Raw genomic sequence first — 18,959 nt, 5'->3', positions numbered from 1 at the left:
GCTCTGCTGCCCTCTGTTCCAGGGCCCACAGGATGGCCACCTTCTTGTCCAGTGTCTGCTCATTCTGTTCCAGGCATGCCATCTCTTGCCCCGAATTGGCAAAACATGTAGCCTTTCTACATCAATTTATCACAAGAATTGCTCTACCTTGCAAAAATCCCGCATTCCCATGCTGAAAGCTCCTTCAGGGCAGCCTAGCCCCATGGTGTTCTCCTAGCCCCGTGGTGTCCTCTGCACTCCGGATCACCCCAGAACCCATCCTGACAGCAGGAGCATGTTCGGCACCCAAATCCTGCCTGGCAGGGGCACTGACCTGTGGCCTGAGGAAAGAGTGCAGGCCAGTAAGCAGGAACAAACTGCCTCCTTTGGGAGGACATGTGTGCTCAGAAGCGGCACACACACACTCTAGCACACCCTCTTCTCCCTGTCGCCCTGCTCCCACCCCAGGCAGCACCCATACCTGTGCTTGCCTGAGGGCTTGCCCCCTCTTGCTTCCTCTGGTCTGACCCCCTTAGCCAGACCCTACCTTCCCACATTACCAGATTTGCCTCCTATAGACCTTCTGGACCACCGTTCCCCTGCTGCCCTTTGCTCCTGTGTCCTGAGTTGAGCACCCCGTTGTCTCCATACTCCCATCCCATGTCTCTCTCAAGCCTGACGCCCACCCTCTCTGCACTAAGGAAGGACACCAGAACATGAGGCTTCAGGCCTCAGCTCTAACCATTCTCCGGGAAGGCTCCTTTTTCATGACCATGCCTCTCTGCCTGAACCAGCTCTTGGTCCTAACCCTTCTGTGTCACCTCATCTACACACACTCCACTCCTCCCTTACCAGGTCACAGAGCTTCTCCCACACTCCAATGTTTGGTGCACTTGGGCTTGGCCTCTTGTCTGCTCTCCTCCAGGCCTTGCCATGAGCTCATAAAAACGTCCTACAGAAGAGCACAGACTCACACTGTTGTTTGCAGTCACACACACTAGTGTTGGTGGCACATGAACACTCACACCTGTTACAGGCACATACACATTCATTTACCACTGGCTGTTGCTACATGCTACATGCAACATGGGCTTACTCACCGGGTGATGCATCAGCTGCAAAGTATGTTGGGCATGGCAGCTGCAGGGCTTGCAGCCCCTGGGCACCCCCAGGTTCCAGAAGAGGGGGGCACTGAGGCTGCAGTCCCGCCCCAGTGTGTGGTGGTGGCAGGGGCACTGCCCGCTGACATGGTTGCAAAAGCAGGCTTTAGCCCCAGAGGGGCACCATGTGGGTACAGTGCCCCAGGGGTCACAGCTGCAGCCTGTGAACAGGAAAGGTTGGTATGGTGTGAAGAGGGAGAACCCACCCATTCTAGGATACCCCCAACTACTCCGACCCACACACTCATGCCTGCAGCCTCATGGGCTCAGGGCACTCCCGTGGAAGCCATGCCTGCAGGGGGCACAACCAGGGCCATGGCTGTGGTGTAGACAGCGCTGGCAGTGCCCACTTTGGGGGTCACAAGTGGCAGGATATAGGGATCAATATTGTTGTTGCACTGGCTGGGCCAGCGTGGACTCCTTCTGGGGTCTCCTCCTGGCCAAGGGCGCCCAAAGTAGCCAGAGGAGCAGCAGTCACAGCGGGGACCTGGAGTGGATTGGGGTACATGTACGTTGTCTGGTGGTCTCAGGTGTCTTTCTGTATGCTTTGGGCTTGTGGTTTCTACATACTCAGGCAGAAAGTCTGAGATCTAGCCAGGGGGACAGAGAAAACAATAACTACATTATGGCCCATATAAGAGGCTTACAAGGTTCATGCCTATAATTCCTCACATTTGACCTTCCTCCCCAGCACAGGAGCTGCTGGAAGAGCTTACAACTCAATATACAGGGGATACTGGCAAAGACTTGCCTCGTGGATCGGATGGGATTGTGAACAAACGAGAAGGAACATGGGGTTACCACGGCTGACCATGCCTCACCTGCATAACCAGGTGCACAGAGGCACAGGACACGTCCACTCATGCTGTCCACATGGCAGGAACTCCCATGATAGAGGCTAGAATTAGGCTGCCCTGGACAGACGCAGGGCAGCACTGCTGGTCTGAGCCCAGGGTAGGGTCTCCGTAGTAACCATCCAAACACCTGGCGGCAGTAGTCCATAGAACAGGGCCTGTTCCACTCAAATCCTGCCCAACCCTTCCAGGGACAGTGCTCACCTCTCACAATGCCTACCCATGGTGGCTCCATGGCAGCCCTGGAAAATGCCTATAAGTGGGTGGCACAACTCAGCATGCCCATTGCAGATACAGGGTTGGCAATGAGGGAAGCCCCACCAGCCAGGGAGGCAGAGGTCACAGCAGCGACCAGTAAGGCCTGCTCTGCATGTGCACTGTCCACTCATAGGGTTACAGATGGCACTGGTGGCACCCTCAGTATGGCAGTGGCACTCTATGGGGGGTGCCAAGCCATGAAGAGAAAGGATGTAGCTGGTCTCACACCCCAAACCCATCCATAACCACTGTTCCTGAAGGCTCACCACTGCAGCCGGTGGGCCTGAAGCCATATGTTCCAGGAATGCAGTGGTCACAGGTACGACCAATGATGTTAGGACGGCAGGGGCACTGCCTACCCAGAAGGGCACACTCAGTGCTCAGTGAACCCTGGGGGTGGTACTCACATGCTGGCAAAAAAAAAAAAAAAAAAAAAAGCAAGACCAGATAAATCTCAAGGTGCTTCCTGAGGCCCCCTTAAGCCAGGAGCACAAACTCACCAAGGCTGCTCCCATAGAGCAGGGCCAAGATGCTGCAAATGAGGTGGGCACAGGTCTCAGGCATAGTGCTAGAAAAGCCTGTCCTTGCTGCCTCCATGCAGCCCGCCTTGTGAAGCTCCTGCAAGCACCCCGTGGCCCCAGGGTCCATGGATCTCAGTCCAGGTAACTCCTTCAGCTGGGGCAGGAGCACAATCTCGCAGAGGGTAGAGGGTGGCAGGCAGGGGACAGTGAAGCCAGTCCCACTCATAACACCTGCCACCCCTCCTTGCACTGACACCCACAACCCCTCTCTGCCCTTTTCCTGTTTCCCTTTTGAGTCTATTTCTCCTTCCTCTCCAGTTGCCCCAATCTAGTATAATCAATGCACCTCTCACTTTGAATCACTGCAGCCTCCCCCTAACAATCCATTTTCCCCATGTGTCTCCCCTGCTCAAATCCCTTTCATGGCTCCCTACTGCTCCATGATAAAGGTTAAGTCCTTCGGGCCCACAATGTGAGGTTGAGCACCTGCCTAGTCACATCTTCTATCTTGGCATGTGCTCTTCCTGCCTGGATGTCCCACCCCACACACCACCTGTCTCAACCCTGTGGGTGCAACTCTAGGGCGCTGGAATCCCCAATTTCCTGACCCCATAGCATCCATATTGTCCTGCTGTCATTTATATCTCCCCAGATGTAGGGTAGAACCCCATTATCTCACTGAATCCAGAAGGATAGTGCCCCTCTCAGGCTTCCACACTCCCTTGGTCTGCCACAGCCGCAGGGTTAGGGTATAGAGTGTTCCTGGTTCAAAACACAAAGGTTTGGATAGAACCACAGCCCTGCAGGGAGAGGCAAAGCAGTAGGGGTGGGTTAAGGAGGTGATGATCATGTAGTCACAGGCGTGTCCCATTTGTGTTGTGTAGTTATTGGTTCCAACATTTCATCATACAAGCAAGGGAAAAAGACCAACTTCTTAAATCCTATTGTTTCAAATAAGTCCCTGTTTTGATTGTTTTATGACAGGATGATTTTCCATATTGGGAATTTTCCACCTTGTCTGGGTGTTGTTTTGAATGTCTTGGCAGCACAATAGGATCTTGGTATTGGTGGTGACAGATGAGGAGGTAACAGGGTTCTGCCTACCTATGTGCATGGGTCAAGGTCACCCAGAACAACTGCTCTGAAGGCAAGAGATGGGCACAGTGGGAACTGCTAGGCGGGGATTGGGCCTGGACACTGATTAACGCCTGCCAGTCTTCAGGTGCCTAGGGTCAGGGGTTAGCAGTCACAGAATCATTGCTACCCACCACCCACCACCACCCATCTACTTGTCTTGCACCCATAGCACTGACCTGGGTCTCATAACGCAGGACAATGTCATAAGCCAGGGTACGAGGGACCATGGGTGTCATCAGAGAGAGGCCAGCCCCATCAACCACGCGAGCAAAGCCCAAGCCAGTCCACGATGCAGAGCCAGCTCTCTGATGCAGGGATAGGGTTTCCTCTGGGGCCTGGATATGAGATACAGACCCCCCAGGACCTAAGACCCTCAGGACTTAGGTTCCCGTTCCCTCTAGATCCCCAAAACCCATATCCCCAAGGCTTGGGCCCCCATCCCTACTAATATCCTGGTGACCTGTGATCTGACCTTATTCCTCAGGTTCCTCACCTTGGGCAGCTGGCGGCTATAATGAACTCGCCTAGCTGGGTGGCGGGCACATTGAGGGTCACGCTGTCTCCAAAGTCGGGGCCAGAGCCAACCAGGGGAGTCAATGGGGCTTGTGTACAGTGGGGAGAATCAGGCCTAGGGCTCCCTGGGGGCAAGTGGGGTGTCAGTTTCCTTTTAATATTCTGGTCCTATTCTCTCCAACAGGGTTCGGAGAATATGCCCTCTCTACAAGACATCAGACTTGACCATGCTGATACCCTCACTTGGACTTCCTAACCTTGTAAATCCTGCCCAGCCTTTCTTCAAATAGCTCTCTGGACCCTCCCTCTTTCCCCTGAGCCTGATTTCCTCCTGTCCCTGCCCTTCCTGGACACTCACAGGAAGTTGGGGGTCAGCTGGCTGAAGACTCTGGCCAAGCTTGGCCTCAGCTGTAGCCTGGTCAAGGGCAGCACAAAAGTATCCAGATTGGAGTTCATGGCAGCGATGACCAAGGAGATGGGGGTGGCACAGGCAGAGGCCCTCCCCTGCAGAACATCTGAACAAGTGTGGGGAGGGGACAATCATTTCTCTGATTTTCACCTCTTGACCCTGACCCACAGGTCCTGTCCCGTACCTGTTGCTGTAGGCACCCCCAAAGTCACAGGGCCAGCAGCCTGGAGAGTCACTATTCAGACCCCAGAACTCAGGCTGCAAGAGAGAATAGGTGGGTAGAGAGAGGACAGGAAAATGTGGCCAGGGAGAGGAAGGTCAGGGGCTTGGAAGGTCATCTATACTGGCAAGGCCTGTTTTGAGAGTGAAGGGGGCGAATGCAGGACTTGAATGCTCCTCTGCCTGCAGCTGAGAGAGAGAAGAGACCTGATCACTCCTGCATGGCTTCGTGGAGGGGAGGTAAAAAGATGAGGTCGCAGCCAAGGTTAAATAAAGGTTAAATAAATAAATTAGGCATAGGATTTGTAAAGTTGTCTCTTACACTGTCTCTTCCTTCAAACACACTTACTGTAAAACATTTAAATCCAGCATACAATACAATGCTCGTGACGTGATATCGGTTTAACAGCTCTTCCTTCTTTTGTTCCCAAGTTTCCGAAAGAATGTGTTGTTTCTGCCAGCCAAAGTGGCGCTGACCCTGGTGACCAGGCCAGGAAGTGGTACCAACCCATGTGCAAGACTCATTGTACAGTTACATTGATTATAGTCTTATACGTGTGAGCTTCTAGAAACTCAGTCCCTAAGAACACAATCAAATCAGAATGCTAGTCAAGGCTCACCTGACAATGGCTGCAGTCCCGCCCAGAAACAAAACGTTTGCAGTGACAGGTACCACTGGAGAGGTACCCACTCACAGGCATGAGTGCCAGGGACCCGGCCCCGGGTGTTGCACCTGCATGCTAAGGCACAGGGTTATTCGGTGCTAATGAGGCTGCTGCAGTGGGTAGGTGGATACAGGTGATATCAGGGTAGTGACTGAGGGAAGAACTGGGAGGGCAATATGTGGGGGCCCACTCTTAGTGTCACTCACACTGGCAGCCTTCTGACTGGCTGGGGTTTCAGGCCACAGTGACCAGGCTGGCAGGAGTCACAGCGCTGGCCCCAGACGTGGAATTTGCAGCGACACGGCCCAGAAACGTGGCCACGGGTCTCATCCATGTGGGTATCACACAAACCCCCTTCCAAGGTACCCACAGGGTCACAGTCACAGGCTGGGCCAGGGGTCAGAAATAAGGAGAGTTAGGTCAGAGTTCACCAGGGAGCTGAAGGATTGGAGTCAGCACTGGGATGGGGGTTGGAGGGCTCACGTCTGCAGGAGTGAAGGGAGCGAGGTTCCTCCCGAGGATCTCGGTAGAAGAAGGGTTGGCAGAGCTCACAGTGGCACCCAGCTGTGTTGTGCTGACATGCACCACACACGCCTCCACTCATGTTGCCAGATGCCAGATACAAGGCCATGTCTAAGTGACAACTGCAGGCATGCCCTTGGCATTTACATTCTGAACAAGATAGATATGGAGTGGACTGACCCATGGCAAGTGTAGCTGGGCAGTGTAGGGCATGGCACCTACCCTGGCAGGTGTGGGGATGCCCAGGCTCTGCTGCATGCCGTGGGTGGTCCTGGTGCAGGTCCTGGCAGCACTCACAGTGGGTACCCGCAGTGTGGTGGCAACAGACACAAAGGCCATGCACCTGGGCAGGAAGGAGGGCAAGGCAAGTTTGCCTCAGCTCTTCAGCTTTCCTACCCCACCGGTCACAGGACGCCCCTCCTAGGGTCCTCACCATGCCTTCCACACTGTTTGGGGCCCCAAGTGCCAGCCTGCACTCAGAGGCATGGCCATGGCACAGGCAGCTGCCTTGAGCCACAAACTCATAGAGGGCATAGTAGTGGCAGGGATGTTCTTTGAAATCCTCTAGGGGCCTATCACCCAGTGTGTGCAGTTTGAAGTTGACACAGAGATTAGTCACGTGCAGGAGCTCTGCAAACAGATGGTGAGATGTCAGTGCATTGGTTGTCATCCCTTTATAACTTGGATGGGGAGGTGGTGGGAGGAATTAGAGGGGTATCTCTCTCGTCTGTGTACATCATTGCTGCCCTTCCTACAGCACCTATGCTGTGGTATTCCCCCACCCCTGCTACCCTGGGCAAACTATTAAGAATGACCACAGCCTAATAAATGATAATTTCATCTTTGTACCTCTCTAGCCCTGGTATCACTCCTGAGCTGAGGACCTGTACATCCCACTGCTTCCCGGACAACACTTTTTTATATCTAGATATTTAACACCGGTTTCCTCAATGTAGTAAATAATTCCATTCCCCAGTTCATCATCCAAACTAGAAATCAGCATACCACCCAGCCAATCCACATAAGATGTTATTTGTTTATCTATCAACTTTCTATCAGGTCCACTACAAGAAGACAAATGCCTTAACTGTTCCCCACTGAGCTCTCTTCAGATGCCTGGCACACAATGGTGCTCAGTGGGCACTAGTTAAATGTAAACATGGATGAAGGGATAGGATGAATGCTCCCTTTTCTACTCTATAGTTTGTCAGTTACCCACTTGAACTATCTTTTGTATCTCTCCTATGCCTTGCTTCCCCTTTCTCATGGTTAGAGAACCTAAAACAGCTGCTCAGGGAACTAGTGTGGAGGCTCAGGGTGAGTCGTTGGTAATAACCACAGTCAAGATGGGCAGAGGACAAAGAGAAAAAATTACAATGGAGTTTGTCCTCACCTGGCCTGGCTCTAGGCTGTCTTGCTAAGTATGTGGCTGTATCATGCTTTAAGAACTTTTGTTTTACTAGGAAGAGGTCACAGCTAGACACCCTGGTGCCACCTAGAGGCAGTTTCAGGGATGAGGGACACCAACTAAGAACAGGATCTCAAATCAACAGGCAGGATACTGATAGGGAGAAGTGATGCAGGATGGTAATGGAGGCTCACAAAGGAGAGTTATGTGCAACTGTAATGGGAACTGGCATGGGAAGCAGAGATGGGGACAATGGGGTGCCACAACGGAGTGGAGTAATAGAACAGAGATGGAAACTGGTATTCGTGCCAGTCTCTAGGCACTGGCATGGGAAAGTGATGGAACAGGAACGGGGGAGTACATGTCCACAGCAGGGACCACAACAGAGAACCATGAGGCAGAGCTTTGGGGACTGAGCTGGCTTGCTTGCCACCCTATCCCATGGGTGCCCCAATCCAGGCAGGACTTCACCTCCCCTCAGCATCTGGCTGTTCTGACATGCAAAGTACAGAATTGGCTGTGGGGATGGTTACCCTGAATCTTGGGGTTGTATGGGTCCTCCACCAGAATGGCTGGGTCGAAAACTTTGAAAATTACCTGAGAGGAAAAAGCAAGCCTGAGCCACTGGCTTTACACCAGGACCCAGCCCCACTCCCTCTGGACCTGACCTGGCCCTCAGTGAAAGATTCAATATCTGAGAAATGCTGGTCACAAGATGAGGTCCCTGACTCTGTGGCCAGGGGTAGGAGGGTCCCCAGGGAAGATGCCCGAGCAGTTGTTGGTAAAATATCGATATGTGCCAGGAGTGGCCGTGGTCCACTGAGCGTTCAAGCAGAGCTGCTGGGCGGAGTGTCTGGGGACAAGTGGAGAAGGGATGTTTTTGGGTCACCAGGGGCACACATCACAGGTGGCCATCAGACAGGAAAGCAGGGCAAGCCTTCAGGCTGGAAAAACGGGGTCACCTTGAAAATCATGATGAGGTGAGTAAAGTAGAAGGCACCCTCCAGGTCCAGCTGGATGGTAACATTCTCAACACCTGGAACTACAAGGACTTGTCAGTGCCTGGCACCTGACCCCAGACCTACACACAGGTACACTGGCACCCTCACCACTCTCTGCTTGCCACAAGGTCTTGATGCTGTCATGACCACTCTGGGGGATCACATTCTCAATGCCATGATCTCCCTGGTCCCAAGAGTCACAGAAGAAGCAATCCTCAGAGTCCTGGAGGATAGTCCAAAGAGCTTGACTAGGCAAGAGGTCCATGGTTTCCACCCTCCCCCAGCCCAAAGTTTCACAGCATGGTTCTCTTCCTCCAGCTCCCAACAATGAACTCATACAGGGCTGAATCTCCTCAGGAAGTCAGTGACACCATCTCCAGAGCCCTCACCCTCCTGCCTACCTGAAGGTAAGTGACAACGCAGCGGGGTTCAGGGCCATGTAGGCCACAGGTTGATGGTTTGAAGGCTGTGCCTACGGCCAACAATCAGGTTGCCAGTGGGTGGGTAGCAGCTGCCACCCAAGCAGCCTGATGGGGGCAGTATGTCCGGCACCTCCTGGGCATTTGTTCTGGGAGCCTGGACTGGGAGGGACAGGGTCTGAATAGAAATGCTAGAGAACCTCCCCACCTTACCCCACCCTGGGAGACTGAGATTTCTACTATCCCCGTGGCTGGCTCTCGGTGAAAAACCAAACCCCTTATCCATCTGTGGCAGCGGCAGCAGCAGGAGGGGGCCTAGCCCTGCTGGGGGTCCTGGGTGATGGGAGCAGGAATCAGGCCTGAGAGAGGATGCAGAGTGGGCACCAAGCTGAGAGGCTCTTGAGGTGAGTGTGGCCCTCCAGCGTTTCCCCATACTCACATGGATGAAGAAAGCAGGGCTACCAGAAGCAAGGAGCATGAAGGGCTGTGTGATCAAGGTGCATCTTGGTGTGAGGGCGTTCCCAGACTGGGGAACCAAGGGAGACCGCACCCGGGGATTTTAATGGCAGCCACCAATGTAGAAGAAATGTGGGGAGGGGGTAGTGAGAAGCAGGCAGAGTTTCTCTACAGGTCTACCCTCCAGTGCAGCGGAGTTAGTGGGGCCAGGGTTCAGGCCAACCCACAGTTCCAAGTCTCATTTAAATGAGGCCCCCAACCCTACCCGAGAGGCTGTTCGTCTCCAGGAGCCTCTGGGGAACATGTTCCCCTCCCTGCCAGTTCCAGCCATGTTCCGGGCTAGGGCCCAGAGCCCAGCCCTCCCCTCCAAAGCCAGAAAACCAGATAATGCCTGAAACACACAGGCCCATTGGGAGGGAAGATGAGGCTGGACTTGGGAATAAAGTAATAGGGACACAGGCAGAATGTACTGCTGATGAGCAAGGCAGTTAGAGAAACTCTCCTGGCTCAGCTAAAGTGGTACCCCACCTATCTAAGGTAAAAATTTCATTGTCTGTGAGGGCAGATTCTGTGGTCCTACAACCCAGAACCTACCTCTTAACACCAACTGGGTAAGCTGAAGCTAGTCACTCTCTCCTGGAAGAGCAGAGGTGAGACGAGGCAGAGGTACTTCAGTCAATTTGGGCCTGGTCCTACCCTGGACACGCCCAGGCACAACCCCAAGGTTTCAGGCAGAACAGGCATGGAGACAAGGCCAGACAGTCTGCTAGCCCTTGGGGAGCAACACCACAAACTCTCTTATCCCTGACCTAAAAATCTGCTGGCAGCAAGGTTCCCCACAGAGCCACCTATTGTATTCCTGCATCTGGGCCTATCTGGATAACAAATCAGGGCAGCCCCAAGGGGAGTGGTCCCACCTCAGAGTGGCTCTGCCAGTCCTTGCACAACCACACACACACACAAAAGACCCTGAAGGGTGGGCAGGGAGACTGGAAGGTGGAAAGGTATAAAACGTGATAGATGGAACAGTGGACATACAACTTGAAGAGTTAACAAGTCACAGTGCATCGCGCCAGGAGAACACCCTTCCCACCCACCCCACCCCACATCCTCCAGTCTCTTAAAGGAGGCCAGTGGTTGCCAGGGACCTAAAGAGGCACCAGGAGTCCTTGGGGTTGTGGAGTCCTTGGGTAGTTCACACTGTGCCACTGGTCAGACAGCTGGGCTGAGTTTCCCCAAACACTACATGATGGAATCACGGTGCTGAGTATGGCAACAATGGCTGGAGCCGTATTACAGGGGACAAGTTCACATGGAGGATCCTTTGAGCCCACTGCCGTACCTCATCATCTGAGGACTGCCTGTCCACCTTGATAGCCCGGAATTTCAGTAACTTTGCTGTTCCAGGTCCTACCCTTGACTTAGGGGATTGAGGTCCTCGCCGTGTTCTCTTCTGAGGAGGAAGATCCTTTACTTCCTCAGCCCTTTTCCTCTTCTGCCCTCCAGTCTCAGGGTGGCTTTTCTGGCCCCTCCTTGCAGTCCTGGCCTGAACAGACCCTTTTGGCCTGCCCCTGCCCCTGGGCTGGGCCCGAGACATCTTGGCCTTGGCACGTATTGCCTTAGCTTTGGCCTTGGCCCGTACTGCCTTCGCCTTGGCCTTGATCCGTGCTGCCTTGGCCTTGGCCCTGATCTGTGCTGCCTTGGCTTTGGCCTTGATCCGTGCTGCCTTGGCTTTTGCTCTGGCCTTGGCAGCTTTGGTCTGTGTTCGAGCCACCTTGGCTTGGACATGGGCAGCTCTGGCCAGTGTTCGTGCTGTCTTGGTGCCCAGAGCAGAGCAAACTTTCATTCGCTGGCCACTGAGGGACCCAGAGGCTTTGCAGGTCTTGCTCTGGGGCCCATTGCCTTGTCGGGGTCCAGCCCTGGGGCCTCTATGAGACGGACACTTGGGGCCTTTGCTGGTAGCTTTTCTGGGAGCCTTGGGGTGAAGGCTTCCTGGTCCCTTCCCTGCACCTTTCCGCAGCTTCAGAGGAGACTCTGCAAGTGAAAGCTGCAGTGCTTTGTGCTTGGCACCCAAGCAGGGCATGGGAGTCTTGAGTGGAACCAGGGCCTCAAGGACAACGGAGAGCCTCATGGCAGGGTAGACACCTGGATAGAGTCGGGCGGGGAAGCCCACTGCCGCACCCCGGGCACGGCTGGCACTTGATTGCTTCAGAGAGCTCAGCAGCAAGTTGGTGGTAGCATGCTTGGTGAGGGTTGGTGTGGATGCTTTGGCCAGTCTGCCAGACAGTGGCATGGGAAGCAATGTGGCCCGGCCAGCAGGCAGCCGCACTGCAGTCCGGGGAGCACTGGCTGGAGGTGAAGTGGTAGCTGGGGTAGGGGCACGAGCTTGCAGCTTTGTCTGACTTGGGGGGTTGGCTGTACATGAGCTATAGCCATAGACATCACCACTGCGTAGAATAGTAGGTTGGAAGCCATCATCCCGCAGGCCTTGCAGGAAGGCCACAAGCTGGGCCTCTGTGGCACTGAGATCCTGGCTCATGGGGTTAAAGACAAGCAGTGCCTCCTCCAAGGCCTTCTTCCCTGCTGTGGAGATCCGTGACCAGGAGTGCACAGCTTTCTCCTCCACATGCTGCACCACCACGCTCATGGCATTAGGCACTGCAGATCTGCCTGGGTATCCGCAAACCAGCGCTCAGCACCTCCAAGGCAAGAGGAAGAAAGTAAATAAAAATGGCACCAAGATATGGACCAACACAGGTAGACAGGTCAATCAGGGCCTGTACACTCCATGAGAACATCCACTGACACAGAAGGGCCTGACCAGAGCGAGCCATTTCCTGGAGCAAAACCCTGGACTCCTGAACTAGCACAGTGGTAGAGGAGCCACATGGGTCAGAGGCAGTTTCTTTAAGAGACATGCCCACAGGTTCAGCAGAGCCATCCAACCAGCTGTTGGATCCCTTGAAAGGCTTTGTCTTGGTGGGCCCAATTTAATTCAAGACTGTATTTTCTGAAGTCAGAAACCCAGTAAGACTCAACCCTGGGAACACAGGCAAATATCTCTCTCCTCAAGGATCCCTGAACAGTGTGCAAGACAGACATCACCAAAGTTCTTGAGAGTGGTACCCAATTCACTGAGTGCGCCAATGAATCAAAGAGAGATCACACCCAGTTGTGATGAGTAATGAAGAGATGAAAATGGAGCAAAAAGGGAAACAGCCTATGCAATGGCTCAGAAGTGAGAAAGAGTAAGGCATACTTTGTGTGACTGGACTCGAGGGTGAGGGTTGGGAGGTCAAACTGGAATAACAGGTGAAAGCAGAGCAACACCAGCCTTGAATGCTGGCCAAAGGGTCCAGACTTATATCCAAGTCCATCTCCATCTCTTCTTCCAGTTCTCACCCCAGGGGTGAATCTCCCAGTCTACCAGATGTTCTGCATTCAGAGTCCCCAAACAGGCTACTTGCAGCTCCAATTCCCAGCACTAGAGTCATGGAGATGAAGCTCAAGGAGAGTCAGGCTCTCCTTCAACAGGAACTAAAAAGATGAGTAGCAGATACAAATGACATCTTTAGGGAATGAGGCAGCCAGACCAAGTCCAAGGTCTGACAGTGGGAGCCAAAGAATCTAAGTAGGATGGTTAATAAGTTGGACACTAGAAATTTGAGCTGTCCCAACCTGCGTTTGAACTGTCACGGACTGTGGTACAGCCCAAAGGGAGCTGTTAGGCAACACAAGTTGTCCCGGGCCTCACTGTAGCTGTGGCTGTCAATCATGGCTCATATCTAAAGCCCAACCCAACACTTAGGGCCCAAGAGCCTAGAATGGCAGCTCCCCAGCTACACCAGAGCATTAAAAGATCAACTGGGATCAGGAAGATCCCTGGGGCCAGGAGGTGCTTCTGTGCAGCTTCTTTCTACAGCACTAAGGGGCAAAGAAAGTTTTCAGAATCCCCTGGAGAAAGTGTTTGGAAACACTCTTGGATCCTCAGGTGTCTCAGGCACTTCCCCTCTCCAGAGGCTATTCCCCAACCACAACCCTTGCACATGACTTCAGGTGTTTTTTTTTTTTTTATTGTTATTATTATTTTTTTCTAGGGGGTGTAGTTCCCACGGCTGTGAACGGTAGAACAGAGGGGCCTGTTTTTCCCCAAGCACAAATACTGGGGATGAAATGGAGGCTCTTCAGCCCAAATCTGTCTGGGCCTTTAGGAGGGGTCTTCTGGGCTTTCCTAGAAGCTCCGGAAACAGGTTGCAGCCCGGCCCCCGACTTCCCTTCTTTTCTCGTGCCCCCCGGGGCTGGCAGGGGAAGTTGATGAAAGATAGGGACGAGAAAGGCCCCATCCAAGCCAACCCGGGGTGGAAGCAGACCAGGGCCTTCGGGCTGGGAATACGGAGCACCAGAACCCGAGCTGCAGCAGGAGCTGAGGTGCTGAAAGAAGCTAAAAGCCTGGGATAGGCGTGCGAGCCCGACCCCGACACGCAGCCCCAGGGTGGAGTCGCTGGGCACCGGGTAGGGGTGGGGGAGGGGATGGGGTTGCGGCCAGGGCGGCGGAAGGCGCGAGTCCGGGAAGAGCCGGTCGCCCGGCCCATCCACCCTGCCGCTTCGTGGACGGCCCCTCCACGGCGCGGCTAGGCCCGCGGCCCCAACCTACCGGCGCCGCCGCGGGGACCCAGGACGCACCTCTGCGCCGCCTCCGCTGCTCCAACATGGCCGCCCGCTGCGCACCGGAAGTGTGCTATGCTTCCGCTTCCGGGATCTGGACCGTCCTAATGACCCTTGACCCCCGGAGACCCGTTCCCCACTATATCTGGGGGCGGGGCAGGTGGGTACCAAGGAGGGCTTCCTGGAGGTGGTGGTCACGTGGTTTGCCCTGATCCCATCTGGACCTATATTGAAGTGAGAGGTGCAGAGGGGTTCTCTGATATAGCCCCAACAGAACTGCATAGGAGTCTGGTTAGGACTGAATTAGGGATATTACTGAAACCCACACTGAGGTATCTCATCGTGTGGTGACATCTGAGAGGGACTTTTAAGGGACTCCTGGCAAGATCCAAGACATCCTCCTCTCTTTGCTACTCTGGCAACCACTGATAAGACCTGCATTTGTCCCAGATGCCTAATGTTCCCAGAGGACAAAAGAGTGGCTCTTAGCCTGGTTTTGCATAAGGGATAAGGGATAAGGGATAAGGGTTTTGCATAAGGGATGCGTTGTTTTGCATAAGGGATATCTCTTCTAGAGGCATCAGGCCCTGCTTTCTTCCCAAGAATGAGGCCCCTAGCATGTGATATGAGAGACTGTATATGCACACAAGTGCTACACATAAGCTAAAAGCTGGATATGGCCAATCTGAGAGCCCCAGTATATCAGTGTGGGCCTAAATGTACTTGCCCAGGAAGGTGTACATGGGTGTACTGGAAGTACCTGTCCTAGCTTCAGTCCCCACAAAGGAGAAAGTCCTGCCTCCAGTGTTAACTCTGTTTAGAATCCCTGTCCTTTTGCCTAGGAGATTGACACCTCAGTCTTTTCACCTTACCTGGGGGTGTACAAAGCTGTAGTGGTTACAGTGCCCACTGGTCAAACAGCACCAAATGAGAGGACACAGGTCAAATTTAACTCCAGGAGTCAGAGGGTCAGAATAACACCCATAGTTCTGACCAAAGACCCCAATTTGGTCAAGGATCCCCAAATCCAGGTCAGGGGGCATCACAGGAGAACTGGTTTCATGGATGAGGTGATCAGGGCATTTGCCCTTGAGTCAAATCCTCAACTAGGAGGTAGAAATACTGCCACTACTCTTGGGCCCTGACATGGGTAATGGTGCCAAATTAGGTAACTGGGGGCAAGTGGAAACCTCTGAGAAGTCACATGAAGGTGACTGCCTATACCTAATCAGAGGGGTCTAGGCACACCTAAAAAGAAACACCCACCCAACCTTAGGCTTCACCTGGTACTGCTGAGCTTCCCAGAGCCTTAGCACTGGTGGTTAGGACCTCAGTGCCTTCAAGTATAGCCACAGCATCCATCAGGAAACATAAACCCTCCTCCTCCTCTGGAGCAGTGCTTCTAGCTCCTGGTTGCAGTAGAGAGTAAGGAAGGATAAAGTTCCAAGGGCTAAAGTTCCAGGGGTGGGCCTCCCTGGTGGTGCAGCGGTTGAGCGCTGGGTTGCGAAGCTGCCCGCAGCCTCTGCAACACCAGTTCGATCCCCAGCTGCTCCCTGGTCACCGGAGGAGGGTCCCACATGGCGCGCAGACCTCTCCTGCCGCCCACTGCTCCCCTCAGCAGTGTACTTCGGTCCTTCTGCCTGCTCTGTTCCCTGCTATGGCTCTGGTGAATTCCCTCACCCTCCCGTGCTTCTGACTGTACCCAGTGCTTGTAAAAATAAATAAATAAATCTTAAAAAAAAAAAAAGTTCCGGGGGTGTAATTAGGAAATCCCACCATAGCACTCTGTGTTCCCAGTCCCTAGTTGTACTGAGTTTTAGGTGTGAGTGGGAGTGATCACCCCAGGACAGAGTCTGTATGCCAGAAAGAAAACCCAGGGCTGGATTTTGAGTATCCACTTCCTAGGGCAGAAGAGGAAGCAGGGCCTATAAAAGACTTCAAGAGGCAAGACAAGCAGTAGGCGGAAGACAAGAACACAGGAGTTTGAAACTGAAAATGTCAGCAAGATTTCACTTGAGATAAAGACCACAGGGCCCCCCTAATTTTACCTGTATGATGTTCTATGATTACTTTGGCAAGAAAAATTTTTGGGGAGCAGTGGCAGCAGACATAAGGAGGCAGATATCAAAGTAGTAGAACCTGAGAGAGCAAATGGCTTCAAGAGTTTGACTGCAAGGGAGGGAGAGAGACAGGAGGAATTTGGAGTGCTAAAAGGTATTTAGAGGGGTGCTAGAAAGGAGATGGGAGGGGATTTGGAAAAGGAATAATGGGAAATATGAGGAGATCTGCAGGGTTTTGTGAGAACACCCTACGGGGGGTTGGTACCAGTGTCCCAAATAAGGAGCAAGTGGAGTGGGAACAAACCTAGCCGGGAACTGTACTACCATTTCCACGCAGGCCTTCCACTTTAACTGCCAGCACTTGAAAGGGACTGAAGACTCTCTGGACATGCAAAAGGCTCTGCCCACACTCTGGGCAGCCCAGACATTAAGCCGTCCAGGGAATTAATACCCCCAAGCAGCCCTCAACTTGTGACTGATAAGAGATTTGAGAATGAGTACCTCAGCAACCCTTGCTCTGTGTGTAGAAAGGGGCATGGTGGTGATGGGGTAGATAATATGAAGTCAATTTGCTATACTGGCTTCGAAAGTCCCCTGCTGGATTTGGTCCCAGTTCAACTTGCTTGACACACACGTTCCTGACTGTTTCCCCTGTCTCTACCACTCCTCTGCTGGTGTTTCCTGGCCCAACCTCAGTTCCCACATTAACAATATGCACTTGATTCTTTGTCTCCAGGTGTGTTTCTGGGGTAAGTCAGAAAGCCATAGTACCTGAAAGAGGGACAAGGTAGTAGCAAGCACAGATAATCACAAGGACCTCTTTTCAAAGGTAACCACTAACCTGTATAAACGGACCCCTAGTCTATCACAGACTTAATCAATACTAGGCTAGGATCTGGGTCTGGGTTTGAGGTAGGTGGGCCTCTGTCATGCCAATTTGCTCTTTTTTATTATTATTATTATTTTGAAAGATTTATTTATTTATTTATACAAGAACCGGGGTGCAGGCCAGATGCGGGTGAGGGTGAGAGGATTCACCAGGGACAGAGCGGGAACAGAACAGGCAGACTGACGAAATACACTGCTGAGGGGAGCAGCGGGCGAGGCAGGAGAGGTCTGCCATGCTATGTGGGACCCTCTCTGGCCAGCAAGGATGGAAACGACGCTGCAGAGGCTGCGCTGCACTCAACCACCTGCGCCACCAGGGGAGGTTCCAATTGTTCTTGACCCCCGATTTGGCTACAGACAAACCCAGGATCCTGACGATGGATAGTTACAGTTGCCTTGAACCCCAGAGCAACCCAGGCCTCAGACCCTACAGAATGAGGCCAGAATAACCTCCCTTGGAAGTCCTTAGGCCTCTGACTCAAAGCTCTTTCTCTGCTCGGAGCTACCTTCCCCCACAAAAAACCCTCCCACCCAGGCCTATCAAGTCCTAGGTAAGGGCCTATCAAGCCCGGAGGCTAGCACTGCCTGCTTCTCTACCTCTTGCTAGCCTCAGTGTGCACCTTAGGACCTATTCTCTGCCTTGCTCCGTGCCTGGGGAAGGAAGGGCCCCTATCCACCAGCCCTACCAGATGCTCAGGCCGCGCCCCAAATGGCCTCCAGGGGGCGCCGCCGCTAAGCCAGTCATTTGGTTCCTCCGCGCTCAGAGACGGTGGGCGGGCATCCACCCCTAGAGCCCGCAGGTTCTGCTGGGTCACCCCATTACCCAGGCGAGATCCCGCACTTAACGCCCCCACCCTCATCACATACGCGTTGTGCTGCTCACCGCTGCCTCATTTCTCCCCCCGCCCGAGGTCGGACCCAATCCCGGGCAGGCCCAGTTCTCACTTCTTTCTGTCCACCCTTTTGCAGGTGATGATGGGTCTGAGCTCCCTGCTCTGGCCACGGCAGGTGCAGGGTTAAGGCTGGGGGCGGGGGTTGGGGGGAGGTTTTACATAGCTGAAAGGGAGGGGAAGGGGGGACGAGGGGCGGACCCCGTCCAGCCCCGCCCCGCGCCAGAGCCGAGCCGAAGCCCCGCCGGAGCCCGGCCTCAGTCCCAGCCAAAGCCGGTACCAGCGGAGCCAGAACGGTGGGCCCCGTGCCCTGGCGGCGCCGGATCCCCGCCCGGTGAGTCCCGCGGGAGCCGCGCTCAGGGGAAGTTTGGGGCGCGGGATACGGAACCCCAAGCGCACTCACCCGGACCCCGCCCCCCCCTCCCGCAAGCTGGAAGTTTGGGGCCAGGAGGCCTTTGCTCCAGGGGTCCTGGTAGTGTGGCCCTCTCAGGAAAGGAGAACTGGGGGATCTTGTGTAAGGAGGCTTAGAAATCCAAATGCCTAAGCCTCCTCGAAATGCCTTGGACTCTGGGACCCTATAGTCCTGTGCTCCTGGGATCCCCAAATCATCTCCCTTTCCTCCCTCTGCACACCACGGAGGCTACCCTCTGAGGGCCTGGCATGGGTAAACCCCTGAGGGGCCATCCCTTCCCCATACGCCCTGATCTTAGCCTTGTGCTGGTGGGAATAGATGAACTCTATGGAATGGCCTCCAAAGGGGCTGTAAGGCTACCTCAGAACCTGATCCCTGGCAGCAGATGGGAGACCCTGATGGCTACCCAGAGCTTACTGGAAGCTGGTAAGGAGGAGGGTGGAATAGGACTCTCTTCTTGCAGAGCACCTGGTGAGGACTGTTAGAGGAAGGAGAGGGTGCTAGGGTGGAGAGTACTATCATT

At 53.9% G+C, this 18,959-nt stretch overlaps 1 protein-coding gene and 1 pseudogene across 2 annotated transcripts; both read right to left on the bottom strand.

Moving 5' to 3' along the window:
* Positions 1-1,287: 1,287 nt before the first annotated feature.
* LOC311180097 (laminin subunit beta-2-like) lies at positions 1,288-8,911 on the bottom strand (annotated as a pseudogene). The gene is made up of 19 exons: positions 8,755-8,911; positions 8,608-8,681; positions 8,314-8,498; positions 8,179-8,242; positions 6,671-6,867; positions 6,460-6,580; positions 6,199-6,387; positions 5,922-6,102; positions 5,671-5,790; positions 5,016-5,089; positions 4,781-4,937; positions 4,403-4,437; positions 3,452-3,572; positions 2,752-2,944; positions 2,518-2,661; positions 2,198-2,429; positions 1,961-2,123; positions 1,384-1,626; positions 1,288-1,300 (listed from the first exon to the last, which is right to left on the bottom strand). The product of its transcript is annotated as a laminin subunit beta-2-like (transcript).
* Positions 8,912-10,776: 1,865 nt separating this feature from the next.
* Positions 10,777-12,168, bottom strand: CCDC71 (coiled-coil domain containing 71; the record flags this gene model as incomplete). Its single annotated transcript, XM_084247082.1, has 1 exon — positions 10,777-12,168. One exon carries the CDS (start codon positions 12,166-12,168, stop codon positions 10,777-10,779), a length of 1,392 nt encoding a protein of 463 aa, XP_084103208.1.
* Positions 12,169-18,959: the final 6,791 nt, after the last annotated feature.

Source organism: Talpa europaea (genome assembly GCF_964194135.1).
Source record: "Talpa europaea genome assembly, chromosome: 11".
Lineage (NCBI taxonomy): Eukaryota > Metazoa > Chordata > Mammalia > Eulipotyphla > Talpidae > Talpa > Talpa europaea.
The sequence above is the reverse complement of the archived record's forward strand: the minus strand, read 5'-3'. Positions and strand labels throughout refer to the sequence as shown.